The sequence below is a fragment of the Telmatherina bonti genome, assembly GCF_933228915.1.
Source record: "Telmatherina bonti genome assembly, chromosome: 12".
Classification (NCBI taxonomy): domain Eukaryota; kingdom Metazoa; phylum Chordata; class Actinopteri; order Atheriniformes; family Telmatherinidae; genus Telmatherina; species Telmatherina bonti.
The window spans coordinates 25,361,947-25,381,472 of record NC_136610.1 but is presented as its reverse complement, the minus strand read 5'-3'; the positions used below and the strand labels follow the sequence as shown (position 1 = coordinate 25,381,472).

The 19,526-nt window shown below is 39.3% G+C and overlaps 1 protein-coding gene across 1 annotated transcript in view; it reads right to left on the bottom strand.

Moving 5' to 3' along the window:
• Positions 1-11,893: 11,893 nt before the first annotated feature.
• Positions 11,894-19,526, bottom strand: part of jakmip1 (janus kinase and microtubule interacting protein 1) — a gene marked incomplete at its 3' end in the record, with an annotated part of 30,862 nt that continues 23,229 nt past the window's right edge. The window contains exons 8-22 of the mRNA XM_079250117.1: positions 19,410-19,469; positions 18,081-18,209; positions 17,834-17,962; positions 17,640-17,723; positions 16,711-16,773; positions 16,141-16,239; positions 15,261-15,362; positions 15,114-15,167; positions 14,956-15,021; positions 14,718-14,786; positions 14,497-14,574; positions 13,350-13,559; positions 12,280-12,345; positions 11,985-12,065; positions 11,894-11,926 (exon numbers count right to left, since the gene is read on the bottom strand). Of these exons, the coding sequence (XP_079106243.1) occupies positions 11,894-11,926; positions 11,985-12,065; positions 12,280-12,345; positions 13,350-13,559; positions 14,497-14,574; positions 14,718-14,786; positions 14,956-15,021; positions 15,114-15,167; positions 15,261-15,362; positions 16,141-16,239; positions 16,711-16,773; positions 17,640-17,723; positions 17,834-17,962; positions 18,081-18,209; positions 19,410-19,469 (1,323 nt within the window). The remainder of the gene's footprint in view (positions 11,927-11,984; positions 12,066-12,279; positions 12,346-13,349; positions 13,560-14,496; positions 14,575-14,717; positions 14,787-14,955; positions 15,022-15,113; positions 15,168-15,260; positions 15,363-16,140; positions 16,240-16,710; positions 16,774-17,639; positions 17,724-17,833; positions 17,963-18,080; positions 18,210-19,409; positions 19,470-19,526) is intronic.

Below are 19,526 nucleotides of genomic sequence, written 5' to 3'. Positions count from 1 at the left end.
CTCTGACCAACTGTTTTGATGACATTAACAGAGCGAACCTCAGCTGGAGCTTCTGTAATAAATTAGATAGAGAAATGTGCTCAGCAATACCAATATCTTTAGCAATGTTTCTAAAACACTGCCAATAACCAACAAATGTAACAGCACGTCTATAACTGTCATGTAAATGACAACATCATGATCATCAGTGTGTCAGGTGGGCAATAAATGGGAAATAAACAAATGGACCACATCTGTCCTGGAATGTGCTGTAACATTTTATCTCATAAGAAAAACAGACAGAGAGATAAGCCCATATACACATGCAGTGTAATCACATCACATCAGTATACAACAAAAGATACGATTCTTCAGAGTTGACCTGCTACATCATGCAGAGTGGTGCACAGAAACAGTGTATAAGGTTGTGCAAGGTTTATATATATTTCTTTGCACCATTCCCATTCCACTTTACCCATTCACATTTATATGCAAACCAAAACTGGTAATGAAAACAGACAACAGCAATGTTTTCATTAGTGTAGGAATGTGTGTCTACCAAAACTGCTGTTTCTATTGTCTTCCAAATATGCAGCAGGTATTCCTCATGCTGCACTATGCTCCTTAATACTGCCATCCTAAAATGTTTCCTACAAATTGCTTTTCTCCATGTCACACACAGTAAATGTGAGCATTTGACCAAACAAGAAAATTTAACTTTTGCGTAGGCTTTCTTAATATTTCTTGCAATTTATTTGAAAGCAATAATAAAGTTGACGATTCATTTTCTAGTCAAACATAAATATTAATTTTCCATGAAATTAAATGCTTTTTCAAAATTTTATGTCTTGACTAGACTAGCAAACTCTTCAGCAAAACTGATCTGAAGCAGCAGCCAGGGCTTGTTGACATCTGCAATGGTGTCTGATCAGAGCAGGCTGACCTTTCTTAGGATGGATCAGCGGAGACACATAAATATGCACCAGCAAATGTCATTGGTACTTTTGAATATAATATTGAATCTGATATGGTCACTTTACTTGTTTCGGGTCTTGCAATCACTTCCAAAGTTGCAGTCGATTCTTTGGCTGACATGTTGGATCTTCTTGTTGGAGAGAAATGAGCAGACTGACGGGGTGTAGTGAATGTAGAGCTATCATATGCGGGGTCAGCACCATCCGTTTTAGAGGCCATGTTACAAATATTTAACTTGGGGGCAGCTGGTGTACTAGAAACAGTCAAAGCAAAGGAAGTCCCGTTTGATTTTGGGACAATAGAGTTCAAAGTTAGAGGAGCTGAAGCTGTGGGTGCAGTCTCAGATATGTTGGTCACTGTACTAATTTTCTTTGTCTCATTTGGGGGTATTAAAAAGTTAGTATTACAACTTGAAACAGATTTGTCTTTTCTGGGTCCCACAGTTGCAGAAGGAGGAAAGTTAGAGGAGCTGGAGAGAGCAGATGCTTTAAAAACATCTGCTTTCAGCCTCTGGCTTGTTAACATGCTCGTACTCAACGCTGCATCAGCAGATCTACTTGCAACTGTATTAAAAAGTGTTGCTGACTTATTAAAAGTGGCAGGTTTGGTCATTACAACTGGAGCATCTTTAGCTGGACTGGAAGCAGCTGGGAGAGGATTGGTGTGTGTAAAACTGAGAGTAAGGGTCTCCTTCTTTGCTTTGGGTGACTTCAGGTCTGCAGGAGATGAAAGTAAGACACATCTTCTGGGCTGCTGTCCTCTTCCTCTGCTCTCTGCAGCCTTAAAGAGAATAAAAAGTTATATTTAACAAAGTACCAGAAAAAAAATTGCAGGAAAGTAGTTTAATCCAGCTCTTTTTTTTTTTTTTTTTTTTAAAAAACACCACTGATACTACTGTTTATCTGACTAACTCATGTTCACGGACACCTGATGTACCTGAAAGCTGCTCATCAAGGTCATCTGCAGCTGCTCATGCAGGTTGAGAATCTTTTCGGGGCTACTCAGCCTCCTGTTCACACCAACTCGGGCAGTGTAGGAGGAAATAGTAGGACTCTGCAATGATTCTCTCACACTGGTCGGGTCTAAGGAAGACTTCGCTTTCATTTCCAAATGATGACTTCCAAATTTCTCTGGTTGAGCAGTTGATTGGGCTGGTCCACTAGAAAGGGACAACTGTGGCAGATATTAGGAAAAGGCTGTTTCAGAATCATTTCTAAACTGAAATAGTACCATACTTTCCTAGTGTTATTACAATATAGAAAGGATAAATAATGATTTAATTTCACATGTACACAGTGGCAAACCTGACCTGTGTGTTTTTATTCATGGGTTTTTTGCTGCATGAAAATGATTTGTCATTAGGAAAACACACCTTTATATATAACATTTACATTTATTCTACTCTATTCTACAGTTATTTAGCAGATGCTTTTATCCAAAGTGACTTACATATGAGAGTAAGAACACAGCACGAAATCAAACAGTAGAAGATAACATAGCAAGGTGCAAGTGGACTGCTGCAAGTCCAGTTAAACGCAGGTGTTGACTTGTAGTGCGATGAGCTCTGTTTTTTGTTTTGGTTTTTTTTCTTCCCCACCCCACAATATTCTCAATGTTAAAATACAAAAAATGAATACCACAATATTTGTTGCAAAGAACTGGGCTAAGTTCTTCAATTCCTCTCACAAATATTTAACTGACACATTTAACTGATTTACAATGAAATAACAGTTAAGGTGTGAAGGTGTGGAGAAACAGAAATAAAATCACATACAGTAAGCTAAGGCCTGCACTTATCAGGCTTAACTAATTGTACATAGCTCAGACAATTCCAAACTATTGTATGAAATGAAAGCATTTTGTAAGGAAAACAAGCTTCTTAACTGTTTTGTATTGTGGTTCTTGTCAGCTATTTAGCAGTCAGATTGGCCCTAAAAACTCATTTTACTGTGTTAGAGCAAAATTGTTGTCAAGCAGTATTACTGTAACTTATGCAGTGTGCCGTTGTCAACCATGTGTGTTTTGGGTGTTTGTATTGTCTCACCTGTGAAACATTGGTGATCATGCTCGCTTCATTTGGAACAACAGGTGACACCTGGATGTTTGCAGTATCTTGTACAGGTGATTTCCATAAAGCAGCACTGGAGTCTTTTAGATTTGTTAGACTTTTAGCAGGAAATATCAAAGGATCTTTTTTACTCTGATCCACAGATTCGGGTGAGGCTCCATTTTGACTGATGCTCATCGAGGATGAGAAAACCGGGCAGGTTTGATCAGGAACCATTCGGCTAGTGTAGTCGTGAAACGTTGAAATAAATTCTTGTGTAAACAGATTAAAGCAGTCTCGGGTGTGTATGTTGCTTCCTGGTGTGAATGCTGCAGCGTAGTCCTGCAGCGCTGCATCACCAAGCAGATGCTCAACCTGCTGCGTGAGCCTGGGATCCATAGAGCCTTTTCCGTGCATGGCCTTCATCATCTGAGCTAACAAGTTGTTTCTCTCCTGACACTTCATCACCAGACAAGACAGCTTAGCCTGCCAATGGACAATATGTCTGTCAGTCAAAATCACCCACTAAGAATTGTTCAGCAGCACAGCAGTGACGCAGTGTAACACAACAATGACGGACTATAAAGCTACAACTTCTCACCTTTAAAGGAGCAACATCCAGATCTGCCTGGCTTTTCCTTTTAAGCAGTGCATCATACTACAAAAAAAAATCAAACACATGGAAAAACAGTAAGATATAAATGAGAGCATAACCTAAAACAAACAGCAAACCGTAACTGCCTATAACAGGCACCCACCTTCGCTCTGATGTCATTGTAGCGTGCCCTGAGTGAGACAAGGGCGGTACTCAGATCATCCCTGCTGCCCTGTCCTTGTTTCAGAGCTATATACTCCAAGTTTAGCTCCTCTAGAGCGACAGTCTGTAGGGTTTCACACAAACACACATTATGTGAAATGGCTTCAAGCAGCAGGAACAATTATTCTGATTTAAGAGTTAAAAATGAAGAATGTCATCTGGGATTGCTGTAAGGCATCGTTTCATCACCTTTATAAACAGTTTGTTAGATTTAAAAATATAACTTAGAATTTTCTGTAATAAAACAAAAGGCTTAGCAATTCTTACTTTTGCTTTGAGCTGAGCAGTGAGGATGTTGTATCGCTCCTCTAACTGCGCCTTGAGAGACAGAGCATCAGACTTTTCCCTCAGCAGGCCAGTCAGTTTATTCTGCAGCTCCTTCATCTGTAGCAGACAGAGACACTCTTTAGGTTTGACAAATAAACTTTACCTGGCCTTGTACCTGAAGGGAATTTCAGTCCCAGAAGGTCTCACACTTGGATTGCCTGAATAACAAATTCAAAAGCTGAAAGTTTCATGTATTGTTCCAGAGTTTGATTTTTTTTTTTTTTTTTTTTTTTTTTTTAAACGTTAACATTTTATGGCCAATTATCTTTTAACTTATGCTAAAATGTTGCTGTAACACACAGGACCTTTTTCAAATTTTTTTGAGTGTATCAAAGTCATCAAATAGTAATTTATGTATATTTTCTAAAAGCAGTGAAGACACAGGCTAATTAGATCAAATAACTATTTAACGCATTGGCTGTCAGCCAGTGTTATTGTAAATGTCTTTGGCAGCCAGTGAGGTAAATAATTAATTAAGTTTTTATTTCTCTTCATAAAAATTAAATAAGATTATTCATAAGATTAAAGAACTTTAACACTTAAACAGAAACTTTATGGAGGGTCCCTTAGGTTCATTATTATATATCATTATATAATAATCTAGAGATCCCGGGGGGGGGGGGGGGGGATTTTGTGTACGCAACTTCATGGAAAAAAATTATAATTACTTTCCCTCTTTTAATATAGTCAACGTTGTTTTAAAAGTCATTTACATGACTAGAGCTGGTATCTGGTTTAATACCCGAGTTGTGAGGCTCTCATTTTCCTTCTTGACATCTTCCATCTGATTGGCCGCATCTGTCAGTCTCATCTCCTGCTCAGCGGCCTTTTTTTCAGCTTCCTTACGTCTTGCTTCAGACTGAGACAGCTCACTGTGCAACCTCTTGCTCTGAACATGTACATACAAACAGGTGATGTTACTGATGCTTTCAAGTTTATATCATGGTCGTGTATGTATTATGGTGAGAAAACAAATAAGCAATTTTTTTTACATTCCTTAGTGAAAATAAACACAATTAAAATAAAATTTAAAAAAAAATCTGATAGAAGCTGCAACAGTTGTAAAGAGGAAGTTGTTTCCTTTCACCTCGACATGAATCTTGTCCAGTTCCTCTTGTGACTTCTTTAATTTTGCACCCAAAGCTTCGATGCCTCTTATTGGTTCATTTTGCTCCTGATATGAAGTAAAAGCATGCAATGTGCACAGTAATCAGTAGTCATGATATACCAACACACAGGACACTGACAGGAAATATAAACTGACAAGATGCAATTATATGAAGAACAGGAATGTAAATCACATTACGTCATACCTGAAGAAACGCTCTTCTGTGGTTGTCGGTCTCACATGGGGGGGCAGCATCTCCTGGTCCGGCAAGAATCTTCTTAGTCTTACCAGCGATGACTTGATTTAACAGCTGCTGCTTTTGATTTCTGTCTTCTGTGTTTGTTTGGATGGGCACAACTTCAAGTCTGTTTCTTTCCTCTTTTAAACCCAGAACTGTCTGCATTACCTGTTTTTGCTCCTGATTCAGGCATCTAATTGAATGCTCGATTTCCCCCTTTTCTTCTTTCAAATTGCTGATTATCTTTATCAATCGGTCATGCTCTTCTTTTGAAGTAGCAGCTAATTGCTGCTGGTCTCTCTGTTCCGTTAAACACTTCAGGGAATCAGTTAGTTTGTCTCTCTGTTGTTTTAGATGAAGCACCGTCTCACTTAACTGGTCACTCTCTGCCTGTAAACCTTGCAGCGACTGCATAATCCGATCTCTCTCTACTTTACCACTTGAGATGGATTCTATTATTGCCTCCTTATCTCTCTGAAGAGCAGATAAAGACATAGTTAGATGCTCATTTTCCTCTTTTAGGCCACTCATGGACCTTATAAACTGATCTCTCTCATCCTTTAGCCTGCAAACAACCCTGCTCAACTGCTCTTTCTCTTGTTTAAAGCCAATCAGAGCCTGAGAGATGCAATCTTTCTGCTCCTTCAGTGTCCAAACTGTGCGAGTTAGCTGCTGTTTCTCTTCAGTCTGTTTTTGGACTGACAGATTAACTTCTCTTTGCTGCTCTCTGAGAGAATTTATGGTGCCAGTTAGTTCATCTTGCTCTGTTTTCAGGCTGTGGATAGAGTTGGCCAGCTCTTGCACTTGGTCTGACTTTGAAGTGACACACAGACTGTTCTGTGAGACATTTTGGAATGAGTCACAATGATTTTTATGTGGACAACCAGATGAGGAAGCTGTGGTCAAACTGCCCGTTTCTTGACCGACCTGTGTTTTGTCATCTTGTAACACACGCGCAACTAAACTGTCCACACATTCTTCTTGGTTGTTGCGTAGAAAGTTTTCTGACATACAAGCGATGTGTTCAATTTGCCGCCGAGCGTGATTCTGTAGCGTATGACCCTTTGACTCCTCTTTTACTTCTTCAATTGCTATTAACTTTTGCTGAAGGTCCATAATGGTATTTAGATCATCCTCAGTCTTCTTTGTGAGTTCTGAAATTAAACACCCTTGTTCTTGGTTCTCCTGCTCCAGCCTGACTCCATCCTGCTCCAGCATGGAAATTCTTTCCCGAAGATGCTTTTCCTCTTCCTTAAATTCTCCCTCACTGAGCTCAATGTGAGCCAGTAGCTCCTGGATCCGATTTCCCAGGGCCCGGTTTTCATGATTCAGGGCTTGGACAAGATCATCCAGACCACTTTCAAGAACGGTGTCATCTTGAGTAGGAGATGATGAGGAATGGTCCTCTCCATCGTCGCTGGATAGGATTGTACTCTGAAAAGAGGGATAGAATTTTAATGTTTATTGACTTGATGCAGACCAAACCTTCCTCCGCTTTAAACACATTTTAGAAAGCTACACAATACCTGTTCTCCTGATGACCACTGCTCTGCTTCTGTCCGGTGTTCCTCTGCTTGTTTCCTGAGCTGTGATTTCAGTCGAGCATTCTCCTGAGCCATCGCCTCTAGCTGTGCCTGTGTGTGCTGTAGGGTGACCTCTAGGTGCTCACGTTGCTCTTTAAGAGCCTCAAGATCTTCTCCTAGCCCCAAACTTCTGAAGGCTTCCCTTAGGGCATCGGATTCATCACTGGGGGTTTCCTCAAGGTTCCCCAGTTTACACTCACTGAAAGACTGTGTAGTGAAGTAAACTGACTGGAAATTGTTGTTGGGTTTCAAGTCAAACTGATGAAACAGGTTCAGAGAATTGTGTGGATGTTTTGATGGAGTTCTTGCTTTGGCAGAAGAGCAGCAATCATCTGTACTGTTTTGTAGATGCTCTGTTGCGCCCTGGTGGTCCACAGATGAAACTGTCACTGAATGAGCCTGAACTCGTCCCTCATCTGCAGGTGGCTGGACCTACAGAAAACAATTTCTAATATTATGTGGAGCAAAGTAATTCAACTGTATGTGAAAACGAAACAATTATTGTTTACTATGGTATTTATTTATAGCATCAGACAACTGCTAATGAGATCTGGGGCATTATAAAGAAGGTGCGTAAATAAAACTATATCCAAGCAAAAGAACTCTCATTGTAAGAATTTACCAATTAAATGCTATGACAAATTTAACCATTAGGAATTTCCAACATTAATCCAGCTGTAGCACTGAATAATGTATTCATAATCCCTTGGCTATTTTTATTAACCATATTGTCTAAAAGAGTAAAAAGGAAATTTTACCAAATCAGAAATTACGTGGTTACTTAAATCTGATATTTATACTGGAATGATCCGTTCAACTGGTTTTCTCAGAGTTTTGCTAGAAAGATGCAGGTCCTACAGAGTCCACGTGTGATTGGTGCTAAGAAAAAGAAATCCCCTTTATTTAAGAGGAGTCCATTATAACTTTTCCTCTACAATAATTCAAGTAGTTTTCCCATTTCATTTAAAATAAATTTCTGTTATTTATACACACAACAGTACCTCAGTTTCATAAGAAAAACTAGCTTAATTATATGCAACAAATGCAATTCTGAAATCTACAAACAGAATCTTTAAAACAGTTTTGCAAATAACAAACATCAGCTGTGAACTTATTTTGAACTCAAATGTAAGTTAATTCACTTTAAATATATTGGCAGTGTTTCATTTTAAAGTCCAGGAGGTGAATATTTAATTCACCATGTACGATTTAAGCAAATACTTAGGACCTAATTGCCTTTATGACACATATTAGCAACAAAGAGAGTGACATACTCTACTCTTTTTGCTGTCACTTTTAAGACATTTGGATGTAAACAACAATAACCTGATTGAATGCTGATTATGATCAAGTTAATAGTGTCTTACCAACCTCTCCTGATTTATTTTGTGAGGACTGTTCTATGGCAGTGGTAGACAAGAAGGAGTTTGAGAATGCAGAGCAAACAGCTGGACTCCATCGAGGTGAGCTGGTCCCAGGACTGGTGCATGTAGACTCAGGGTTTGTGGATGACTGAGGTGGTGTTTGGTTAGTTGCATCCCTAAGGATCTGTTGGAGTCTTTTGTTCTCCTCTTTAAGCTCTTCAAACTCCTCCATTCGGGAGCTCTCAGACAGTCTCAGCTGATTCAGTTCAGCCTTCATCTCTTCTACTTTACAGCCCAGAAGGTGGCTGTTCTCTTGGGCCTCCTGGAGCTGTTCCATCAGTGCTCTCCGCTCAGTTATCCCATCCTCCTCCCTCTCCAGCAACACCCTAAGATCCTCCTGCAGGCTGATAATGAAACCTTGCAGTCTGACCTCATTTGAGGCATGTTTTGTGTCTGTGTTTCTTCGTCCATCTATATCTGTCTTTCCGTCATCAGCCGCTTTCCTGTCCTCTCTGTCAGTCTCCAAATTTAGCTGCCATTGCTTCTTCCTCTCTTCTTTGCTCTCCTCTTCTCCTTCACATTCTCCTCTCATGGTAGGCAGCCTGTTTTGTTCTTCCGAGTGCACCACAGTCCCAGCAGTGATTCTGACGGTGCTGATCATTGCCACGCCAGTGGCAGCACTTACAGTAAAGTCAAGTAACTGTTTTTCTAAAAAGTTGATGCGATTCTGCAGGCTCTGCTCTCTGTCCCGGGCCAGGCTGAGCTTGTGTTGTAGTTGGCTTTTAAAGTTCTCAAAGTACTGGGACTGGCGACTCATCTCCTCTTCTTTGGCCTTCAGCTGCCTCTGACAGCGCTGCACTCGCTCCCTCCACACTCCTTCCCCTCTTTCCTTTTCTCGTGTCTGAGTGATACAGAAAAGAGACAGGAAGAAAAATTTGTATAGTTGAAAAAAGTTGCTTCAAGGATTCATATAATTTAGCCTTAATAGCTTAATAGCTTGAAGTCTCTCTTGGCGATTTTGTTTCTTAATCTTTATAGATAAAAAAATAAATAAATAAAAAAAAAAATAAAAAAAATGATTTAATGAAAGCATTTCTACAGATCTACTTCAAAGGAATAAAAAAAAGAAATAAAAATAAAAAACATCTGATAATCTGATTGAAAATTGCTGATAAACCACAAAGTGTGTGTGGGGTAAAAGTTGCTAGTGATTTATTTCTTTTATCTAGGATAATTAAAAATGCCTCCTATAATACTACAATCTATGCAATACAATCAAAGACAAGCATCAAACTTAACAAAAACATTGTCAGTATTACAGTGTCCATCAGTGACTGCAAGCTGGATCGATGCAAGTAATTAAAGAGTTACTCAAGCTACTTACAACACAAAACATATTTCACATTACTTTGTGTTTTTTATTTAGATGAAAAGGTACAACTGACAATATCATCATGAGTCATTTCAATAATTAGGTAGTACTTCAACCAATGTGGTGCACAGTTATGTTAATACACAATACAATCCATTTGCAATCCAGGTTTAATAGTTCTGTTTTCTAACGTAAACAATTTATTTGAGAGTTTTTCAAGACTTCCTCAATCCTTGTAAAGTGCACCATTTATTTATTTCTGTCTGCAGAGAACATGATCCACTTTGAGTCAAATGGCCCTGAGGCATTTTCCAAGACCAGAAAAAAATTGCTAAAAACTCACCATAGTCCGAACCTCCTCCCTGAGCATGCAGAGTCTCTGGTCCAGCCTCTGGGAGTGCTGCATGCTGGAGAGCTGGGATGCAGAGGCCAGCAGATAAAGCTGTATCGACAGGATCCTCTTGGTCTTCTGTAGCCTTTAATCCTAGTCCAGTGTAACAAAACAAGCTCACCTTACCAACCTTAAACAAATTAACAAACTAACAATAAGTTTAATAACTTTATCTGTTCTGAAAATCTATTAAAGAGGTTTGTATTTTTCTTATAGACACTCTGCTCACATGCTAATGTGCAGTGCAGTCAGTTGCGCGTGTGATACATGATATCACCTTCACCAAAAGTGAGTATATAGTAGCAGGTGTGTGTCACTGGATCTCCTCTCCCCCAGCTTCTCACCTGTTTCTCAGCTGTCTGGCTGGGCGGCTAAAGCTGCTTCTGGACCTCCACTCTGTCATACAGAACCGGCTGGCCCATGTCTTTTCCAGTGGAGTCTGTTACCATGGTAACCGATCAGCTTCTGGAACCTGCTGTCTGATGAAGTCATGTGATCTTGCATGGACCAGTCTGTGCCCACTGAGTTAATTCCACCTGCTGCAAAGAGACTGCTGAAACAGCATGAATGTAGATTTCATGACTAAAGGTTTCATCAAATACTCCCATCTTCCATAATGCACAGACAACAATCAACACAAACAGGAAAAGACACATAAACTTAAAATACAGTCATCTATTATTCACCATGTCAACAGCTTGGTAGCAAGATGTTGGGCAAAGGTATCTCTCAGGTTACCCACCTCCTAATCACCCACCTCCCTCCTGAACCTACGACCATACTAACCTGTATGAAACAGCCCATCTCAAAATCTTATAGTTTGCATGTTTCAGGTCTGTCTTCAAACTCACGTATCACACACCACTTATATGAGAGCAATCACTACCCATGCAAAGGGGGGGTGTTATTATGTTTAAATGACTGTTTATGCTTGGCAAAAATATGGAAGCAAAATTGGCCACATTATGTAGATTACTCAGAATGGACATAAAAGTTAAAGAAAGTTTACAGTTCAATAATAACTTTTATTTCAAAGATGTTTATTATTCCCGTCCCAAAGCTGAAAAATCAATTGATATTTAACTTGACTTTTATGAGCGATAGAAGTTAAAAAGTGAAAATTTTCAAATAAAAATTTCAACACTAACCTGTTTTTTTTTTTATTCCTCTGATTGTAGTTTCACCACCTCAATGCAGCGAAAAGCCTCCATTAGGTTAAGCATCTGATCCGTGGACTTAGTTGCACTTTTGTGTCCTTAGAAACACCACAGACACACACTTTTGCCAGAATTCTCCATATCCAGCTGGCATTCAGTTTGTTCACCCCCTCAGTCAACCCTAAACTTTCACTTTTATCCAACATCCTTTTCTCCTTTCCCACCGGCTATTCCTTCAGCTGAGGCTGTGGATTTCCTCTCCTTTAGTAAAATCCTCTGTTAGAGGTTTTTTTTTTTTTTTTTTTACAGTAAGTCCATGTGTTTGCTTCTCACAAAGGCATATAATGTTCCATATTCAAAACCCGCTATAGTACATGTTAAATGTAAATAAATCTGACTTTAATCTCAGGTATGCAATAAGATTTTCAAATATTTTTGCATTCCAGGTAAGTATCTTCAGCAAAAGTGCTTGTTGATCAAAAAGGCCATAAGGTTTTTGTGAAATGTCAACTAATGCATAAAAAACAAGTTTGTGTCATCCTTGCTTGCTTCCACAGCACCTGAACACCTGAGAAAGTAAAAAAAAAACAAAAAAAAAAACATGTCAACATTATTTTTCTAATAGCTGTCTTAAATAGTTGAAATAATTTGATATTTACAAGATCTACCTGATGTGGATCAATCCCATTAAGGCCAAAGAATAAATGCTAAAGAGAAAAACAAAAAGAGGAACAAAAACTAAAAAGAAAAAAAATACACGGTTTGAGACAGATGACAAAAAAGAGAAGAAAAATCCAGGTCAAAAAGATTGTAAAAAAAAAAAAAAAACATCAGCACAGTAGATGTTAATTACTCCAAGTTCTGTAAGCAAATGTTTTAACCGCCATAAGAGAAAGAAACAAATAAATTTTTACTCTGTACCTTTTCCTCTATTTCCTTTATTTGTCTCTTTTGCAAGTCAATCCTGTCCTCCAGCTCTCTAATCCTCTGCAATACAAACACAGAGGTGCGGTTGGCTTGTTAAAATATGTTCAAATCCCAAAGTAAAACCATAAGAAATTACACACAATTATTCTATTTATATATTTTTAGAAACTTTTACAAAAACTCCATTAATCCTGTATTCTAAATAAGCAGATGCCCTCCTTTTGCCCGCGAGCTCCATGGTAGCTGTTTTGAATAAGAGTGAGGTGCCATGGTAACCAAAACAGCAAACTTAACTGTGAACAGTGAAAGTGACTCTTTTCAGACTTTAAAGCTGAGCATTTTACTGACTATTACTTGTTGCTGGCATGTTAGTTTAAACAGCTTTCTACACTGATCTGCAGATAACATTTGTGACCTACAGTGTTTGCACGCTAGAGAGGGTCACAGTGGTCTCTGGATATCTGTTCATATTCTCCAGATGTGTCTGTAATCTCCTAAAATATGGATTTCTTGTCTCATCTGCAGCTTAACATCCATCAGTTGTTGACTAATTCTATTAGTTAATGTTTTGCTTTATGCTGAGGTTAGATGTGACTGTGTTAGTAAGTCAACTGATTTAAATGACATTTAAAGGTGTTATGGTTGTTGATGCAATGAATAACAAGTGCACAAACCATGAGTGTAATACTACTGAGAGGACAACTTGAGTGGACAGATACTGAAGGAGTGAGGGGATTCAGATCACAGTGAAACACACACACACACACACACACACACACACACACACACACACACACACACACACACACACACACACACACACACACACACACACACACACACACACACACACACACACATACAGAGTCATTCTGTCTCATTTTTCACTCGTCCACATCTGCATTTGCACTTACAGATATAATAAAAGGGAGCACGCACAGGGATACTGCATCTTTTTCATTCACCAGAGGTCTGGTAGGATCAGAAGTTTCAGGCAGTTATCAGGGATCACACTGAGGACAGGCAGGACGCAACAACCTGACTGGGTTTGCTTTGAGCCTTACCTGCTGAGCCTGCTGAAGGAGCTCCATGCGCTCCTGTAAGATCTGACTGTCATACTGCCGGCTCTGCCGGAGAATCTGACGCCGCAGCTTGTCCACAGCTAGCCTCAGCTCGTCCCTCTGCCTGTCTGTCAGCGACTCAGCCACCGCCCGGCATGCCGGCTGCTCCTGCTGCAGAGCGCTATACAGCGTGGCCTCCAGCTCCTCGATCCTCTGCACAGCCAGCCACATATACACGCATACAGGTACACAAATATACACACGGTCGTGCACATGCACATGCGGAAACACGCAGACATGCACAAGCACACATATGAGGTGACACAGAGACACAAATGCACACCCAGTTATGGGGATCAAGTGGAACAATGTTCCACTTGATATTAGTGGCTATTTAGGTTTGACACTTACATGGCAGACTTCAATTAACAATACAAACTCCACCAGGAGAATTAACAGCTTCATCATGATAAAGCCATCACCATGCAAAAAGTTTTGACCAATATATCAAGTGGAACTAACCAGCACCAAAACTGACCAAATAAAATGGTTAGTTACATGAAGAGTGCGCTACGTTTTTACTTCTGCTCTCTGGTACAGTCTAGCTAATAAGGAAATGGCAGAGGAGAATGGTTCCACTTTAAGGTACTAACAAATCTATGATTAAAATTCTATCAAACTAATTTTACCCAGACTTTTATCCAACTTCCATTTAACTTCAAATTGATTGAGACATAAAAAAAAAAATCAAGTCTCTGTGTTTCCACTTTTTTAGAGAAAGTAAATCAATAGTCCTTTCTAAGATGAAAGAGCATTAGCTCATACACAAGCAGCCTTATACCCCGGCCAACTCAGCAGCTTAGCTCATTAACATAATTTAGACTTCAATTGTAAAAGATGCAGTATCCCAACACCATGTGACAAGTTTTACCTTCATGACGCATGTTGCATAAATGAAGTTTAAAAGGGTTTCAGATGTTTATGTGTCATGCTGAAGTGACAAAGTTGCTTACATTCCCTAATCACTTATTATGAGCTCAGCCTTTACACTGGCTAAATTGTTGAGTTTACAGATGAGTTTATCTGTAATATAAACTGCACAAGTACTGCAGTTATGACCACTTTGTGTAATGTTGTTCAGGCTTCGTACCATGTAGGCCTGATCCAAAGCCTGTTTCCTGTAGTCCAACTCCTCCTCAAGGAATCCCTTCTGCTTACTGAACAGCTCCTATAATAACATGCAATGTCAGAAAAGTAAATAACAATTTAAATAATACATAAACCAAAACTTTTGCAGCCTGGATAGGCAATTTGATGTCAGAAAAACAAGGAATTCAATTTGTAAAAGGTTTTCTGACATCAATTTCTCACCTTGTCATTTTCCAGGTCGATCATCTTTTGAGTGAGGGCAGCTTCGGTACTATCAATCTGCTTTAACCACTACACAGGCAGACAGAGACACGAAAACATTAACTTTTTACAAGTTTCTTCATTTATGTCTGGTGAAAATATCTAAATTGCAGTTATTATATAGAAATAAAAGATTTAACAGCTGCCATGTCTGTCCAATGTCCCAGCACACATGAGAACCAAAGACGCTTTTGTTTACCTTTTCACAGAGTGAGATCACAGTTCCTGCCTGGATCACCGCCACCTGCTCCTCATTTCTGAGATTCTAATGAACCAAAGGTAATTTTATCAGAAATAATTTCACTTCATGAATTGAAAAGATGAGTTTTATTAATCCAATAGCTTGATAAAACTAACCCCATTGTCCCCCAGAATATCCAGCTTCTTCATCAGCTCAGGAATGATCACATCCTGCATGGAAGTAAAAACCAATGAGGACACAGTATTACTATCCTGTTAGTGAGCATTAAAGTAGACAGGTTGGTTTTTATCAGGTGCTTTTACCTTGACTCCCTCCTGGTGGCAGTAAATCTGCAGAGCACTGCTACTGTTTTCAGGAAACGCAGACATGTGGAGGTTGAGGGCAGGAGATCTGCGCTCCCTCTCCTACAAGAACATGCATCATGTTAAAACTTAACATACAGGAAGTCTGTTGTAGTGTACTAATTTATCTTTAAAATTATAGTGGTGAGCTGTGATCGAATTTAAATGACTGATACTGACAGTAAATAACTGTATGCAAGTGAAATGGAAGGGAATGAGGATTTACTTACATGACACTGAAAATATTGTTCAGGATCTGCCAAAACGAGGGAGGTGAAAACCCAAAGAATTCATAGGGACAAACAAATAGACAGGGAAACATGCTACAACTCAAAACTGAGAATGGGATTGATCATTTTCAAACATGGAGACAGAAGTGCAACACAAATAAACTAGGAAATAATAGGTGTAGTGGTGCCCTTATATTTAGCAGTGTATAAATTACAAACCTCAGAAAAATTCATTGAAATTATTTACTTAATTCCCACTTGTATCTTAGAGAAATGTACATAAATAGAGGCATGCAAAAAATGACAAAATGAGCTTGAAATGGACAGTGAACTTAAATATATTTTTATTTAGTCAAAAATTCTATTCATTTTCACACGTTTATAAAAAAAAAAAAAAAAGAGAATCCAGTTCAGTGAAGGGTCATGCACACAGCTGCCATGCAAAACCAGGAAACATGAACATACAACAAGGAACAATGAAGAAAGGAACATTCTGTGTCTGAGAACACGTATGTCTGTCTGGTGGGTCACTGTATGTAGGTTTTGCATCTGGAGCTGAGGCTGTTGTTGTCGCCTCCTGGTGACAGTTTGATGCTGGTACAGTCTCTTACTTCCAGTTCCAGTACTCTGAATTCCAGCAGCTCATTCTGGTCCCGAGCATCCTGAACCTCAGCCTGCAGCCGCAACTCTGTCTGCTGCAATGCACACATCTACAGACACACACCCCAGATATGGTATAAAATTTGTTTTCATACAATTTAACAATTATAAAATGCTGGCACTGAATGATTACTATAACACAGCCACACACATGTACCATCTGGTATTAATTTCACCATCAGTTTTATCAAGCAAGGCTTTAAGGCTTTTTATGCTTTAAAATGTATTGAAGCAAAAAGATTAAAAATATTAATGTCCAATTTTGATATATCTTTCTATAGCACTAAATATTTTGATATTATTCAAAAATATAAAAGAGGTGCCACCATTCTTCTTTTAAAAAAGCCTGAACCCCAACAGTCTGAGAGTCCCATTTTGCATATTGGTAACCGCAGAAACAGCCACATGCAGAAGATTAACAAAACTGCATTCTGCATCACATCCAATCTTGGAACAAAACTAATCTTAATATAAAACATCTAATGTTAGGGAAAAAAAATAGCATAAGCAGAAAAATGTACCTTCTCATGCAGTTCTTGGTTTGTCCTGATCAAGTATTGCTTCTCCTCCACCCACTTTGAATCCTGCCATGACAACCAAACACACCATCAGCAAGAAATGACACTGGAAGCAAGGGGAAGGAAGAGATCCCCAGTGACAATGCAATGAACAAAGCTGTCAGCAAAATAACCAACCAAACCCAAACTAACAATCATGTCAAAAAATTCAAAGCGATGCATGCAAATGCATGACAGACACAAAAAGACAAAAGGAGAGGGTCAGTGGCACAAGTTTATTGATCGAGGCAAATACAGCCTGTTGTAACAGGGACAACAGAGCTGCAGTCACAATCCACAACAGTTTACAGTAACGGGATGAACAGAAGGCAATGAGAGATGAAAAATAGCAGAGAAGCAAATCAGAATAACAGAGCTGCATTGAGCCACAAAAGCAGCATGCAGTGACACACACATATCTCTACAACTTTAAATGGAGAACTGGTATGTAGTCAGGTTTTTTTTTTTTCCAAGCTTGTCATAATATTTAAATATGGGAAAATTAAGGGGTTCTAGCTTTATTAAAACTTAAAGGCTTGTATTTTCTTTCATTGTGATTTTTACATAAACAAAATGAATTAAATATGTAATTTTTTCATATTTAAAAATATTGACATAAAGATTTTCTACACTCATTTATTTCATACACAGTTCAAACCTTCTCTCTGTTGGCAGCAGCACAGACACCCACCAAAAGTAAAGACAGAAGTGGTAACAGAGCATGCAGTCACAGAGCAGTGAGGTCACACATGCAGGAAGTGACATCACAGGATTCTGCGGTAGACCTGGTCAGCATAGCGCCATCCCAGGAGCAGAGCAGCCAGACAGACATGCAGGAGGGCCAATAAGAGCAGGACCAGCGAGCTCCTGTCCCCATCCCCTGTCTTTATTACCTGCCCCCTCTCAGCCAGAGCCTTCTCCAGGTCAACAATCTTGGCCTGACAGCTGCTCAGTTCCATCTGCAGCTGCTCACGTGTCTGCAGGAAAGAAATGAAAAACAAAAACAACAGATATTTTCATGGCTCCACAAGGATATTCATACCAAATATCAAAGTAAGCTGTGGTTTTGGGAAAAACAGATACAAACCCTGGCCTCCCTCTCAGCATCCAAAGAGCCTCCAGTCTGCTCCTGCAAGAGGGCATAGGCCCGCTGAAGGGCCTGATACTCTCTAGTGAGCTGACGGAAACGAAGCTCTGACTCCTCACGGGAAACACTCTGTTTTCAAAGAGAAGCAGAGTAACAATGACACACTTCACCTTCACTTACTCATTACGTCTTTTTCAAGTCAATCCTTTATGTTTCTGCTGTTAACACGTCAGAAAATAGTTCTTACCTCTTCCAAATCCTCCTCAGGAGTGGCAGGGGTGCGGTCTGTGAGGTCCGTGTTATAGGAGGTCAGCGATGAAGTTTCAGAGTCTACTGACTCCTCATCAAATCCAAAATATGTCTCCACAACATGCCTCTGTAAATATGGGCAGAGGAAAAAAACCAAAGATATATAAACATATGTTAGGTCAACACATTGAAACATTCATTCTTTTATACAGGAATGGTAATTCTCAATATTTCGTCAAACCCAAGCAACATTCTGTCATTTAGCTTATTTGCAAATAAAGTAACTGCATATTTTTCCCCATCTTCTTTCTTGTCGTTAACATTTCCAAATCCCACAGAGTCCTTACCATCATGTTTATAAGTCATCTCCTGGCAACCAGAGAAATAAAGGCAGACCAGGGCACACAGACAAATGAAGGAGGAGAAATAGAGAATAAGGAGGAGGTACTCTGTCATGTCTGAAAACAAAAACACCAATGTTGAACTGAAAAAAAGTCCTGAAAATCTCTCTTTAATTTCCTGCACTGCAGCAGATAATCTACAAGGTGCAATGCTGGCCTTCAGTAATGTCCGAAACGTAAGTTTGCTTTCTCTTGTACCACCAAAAGGAAAAGCAGACAATAAAGCTTCTGGTTTCAAAAAGATTACGTCTGTCAAAACACAGAGCGCTAGCTGCTGGGTTTTGTCTTCCTCTTTATGCTCCTGCCTTTAATTCCCAAGAAGACCAACAAGTTTCCAGATGCAGGTCCAAAAGCCAAGCTACTGTACCAAACTCCAGATGGAGAGCTGGAATAAAATATAAGTCATGTACCTACAAACTCCTCCTCTTAACATCACAGACTCTATAATGTCCCCTGACACTTTATCTCAAACATGCCCACTCAAATGAACACACGCCACAGCAATTATTTTTTCCCCAAACTCTGTCACCTCATCCAATTACATATCATCTTCTATCTGCACTCTTCATACACACGCAAGATAGAAAAATTAAATTAATAGCTAAAAAGGAAAAGAAAAATACAACAGGCTTCACACCAGCTGCAGTCTTTGGGGCATTTGTTTTAATTGTCCGACAACAACACTGAAAACACAGAAAATATTTATATACAGAGGAAAAAAATGTTTTTCAGCTAACTGAGGAAATTGTTCATGCCAGAGTAGAGCGTGTCATCTTCCTGTCACCATTGCCCCCTGAGTCCAATTAAAAACAAGCCCACACAATCAACATAAGACAATACTTAAGGACCCGATCAACCACAGATAGGGAAGGTGCTTGGTTACACACCACTGGATAAACAGATGTGGTAAAAGACTCAGCACTTACTTTTGGCAGCTTAGCAGGTTTCCTTCTGTTTTTCTTGCTGATCACCAATCGATCACGTTCCTGAAGGCAAACACAGTCTCAAATTTTCAAGTTTTGACATACATACATACATATACA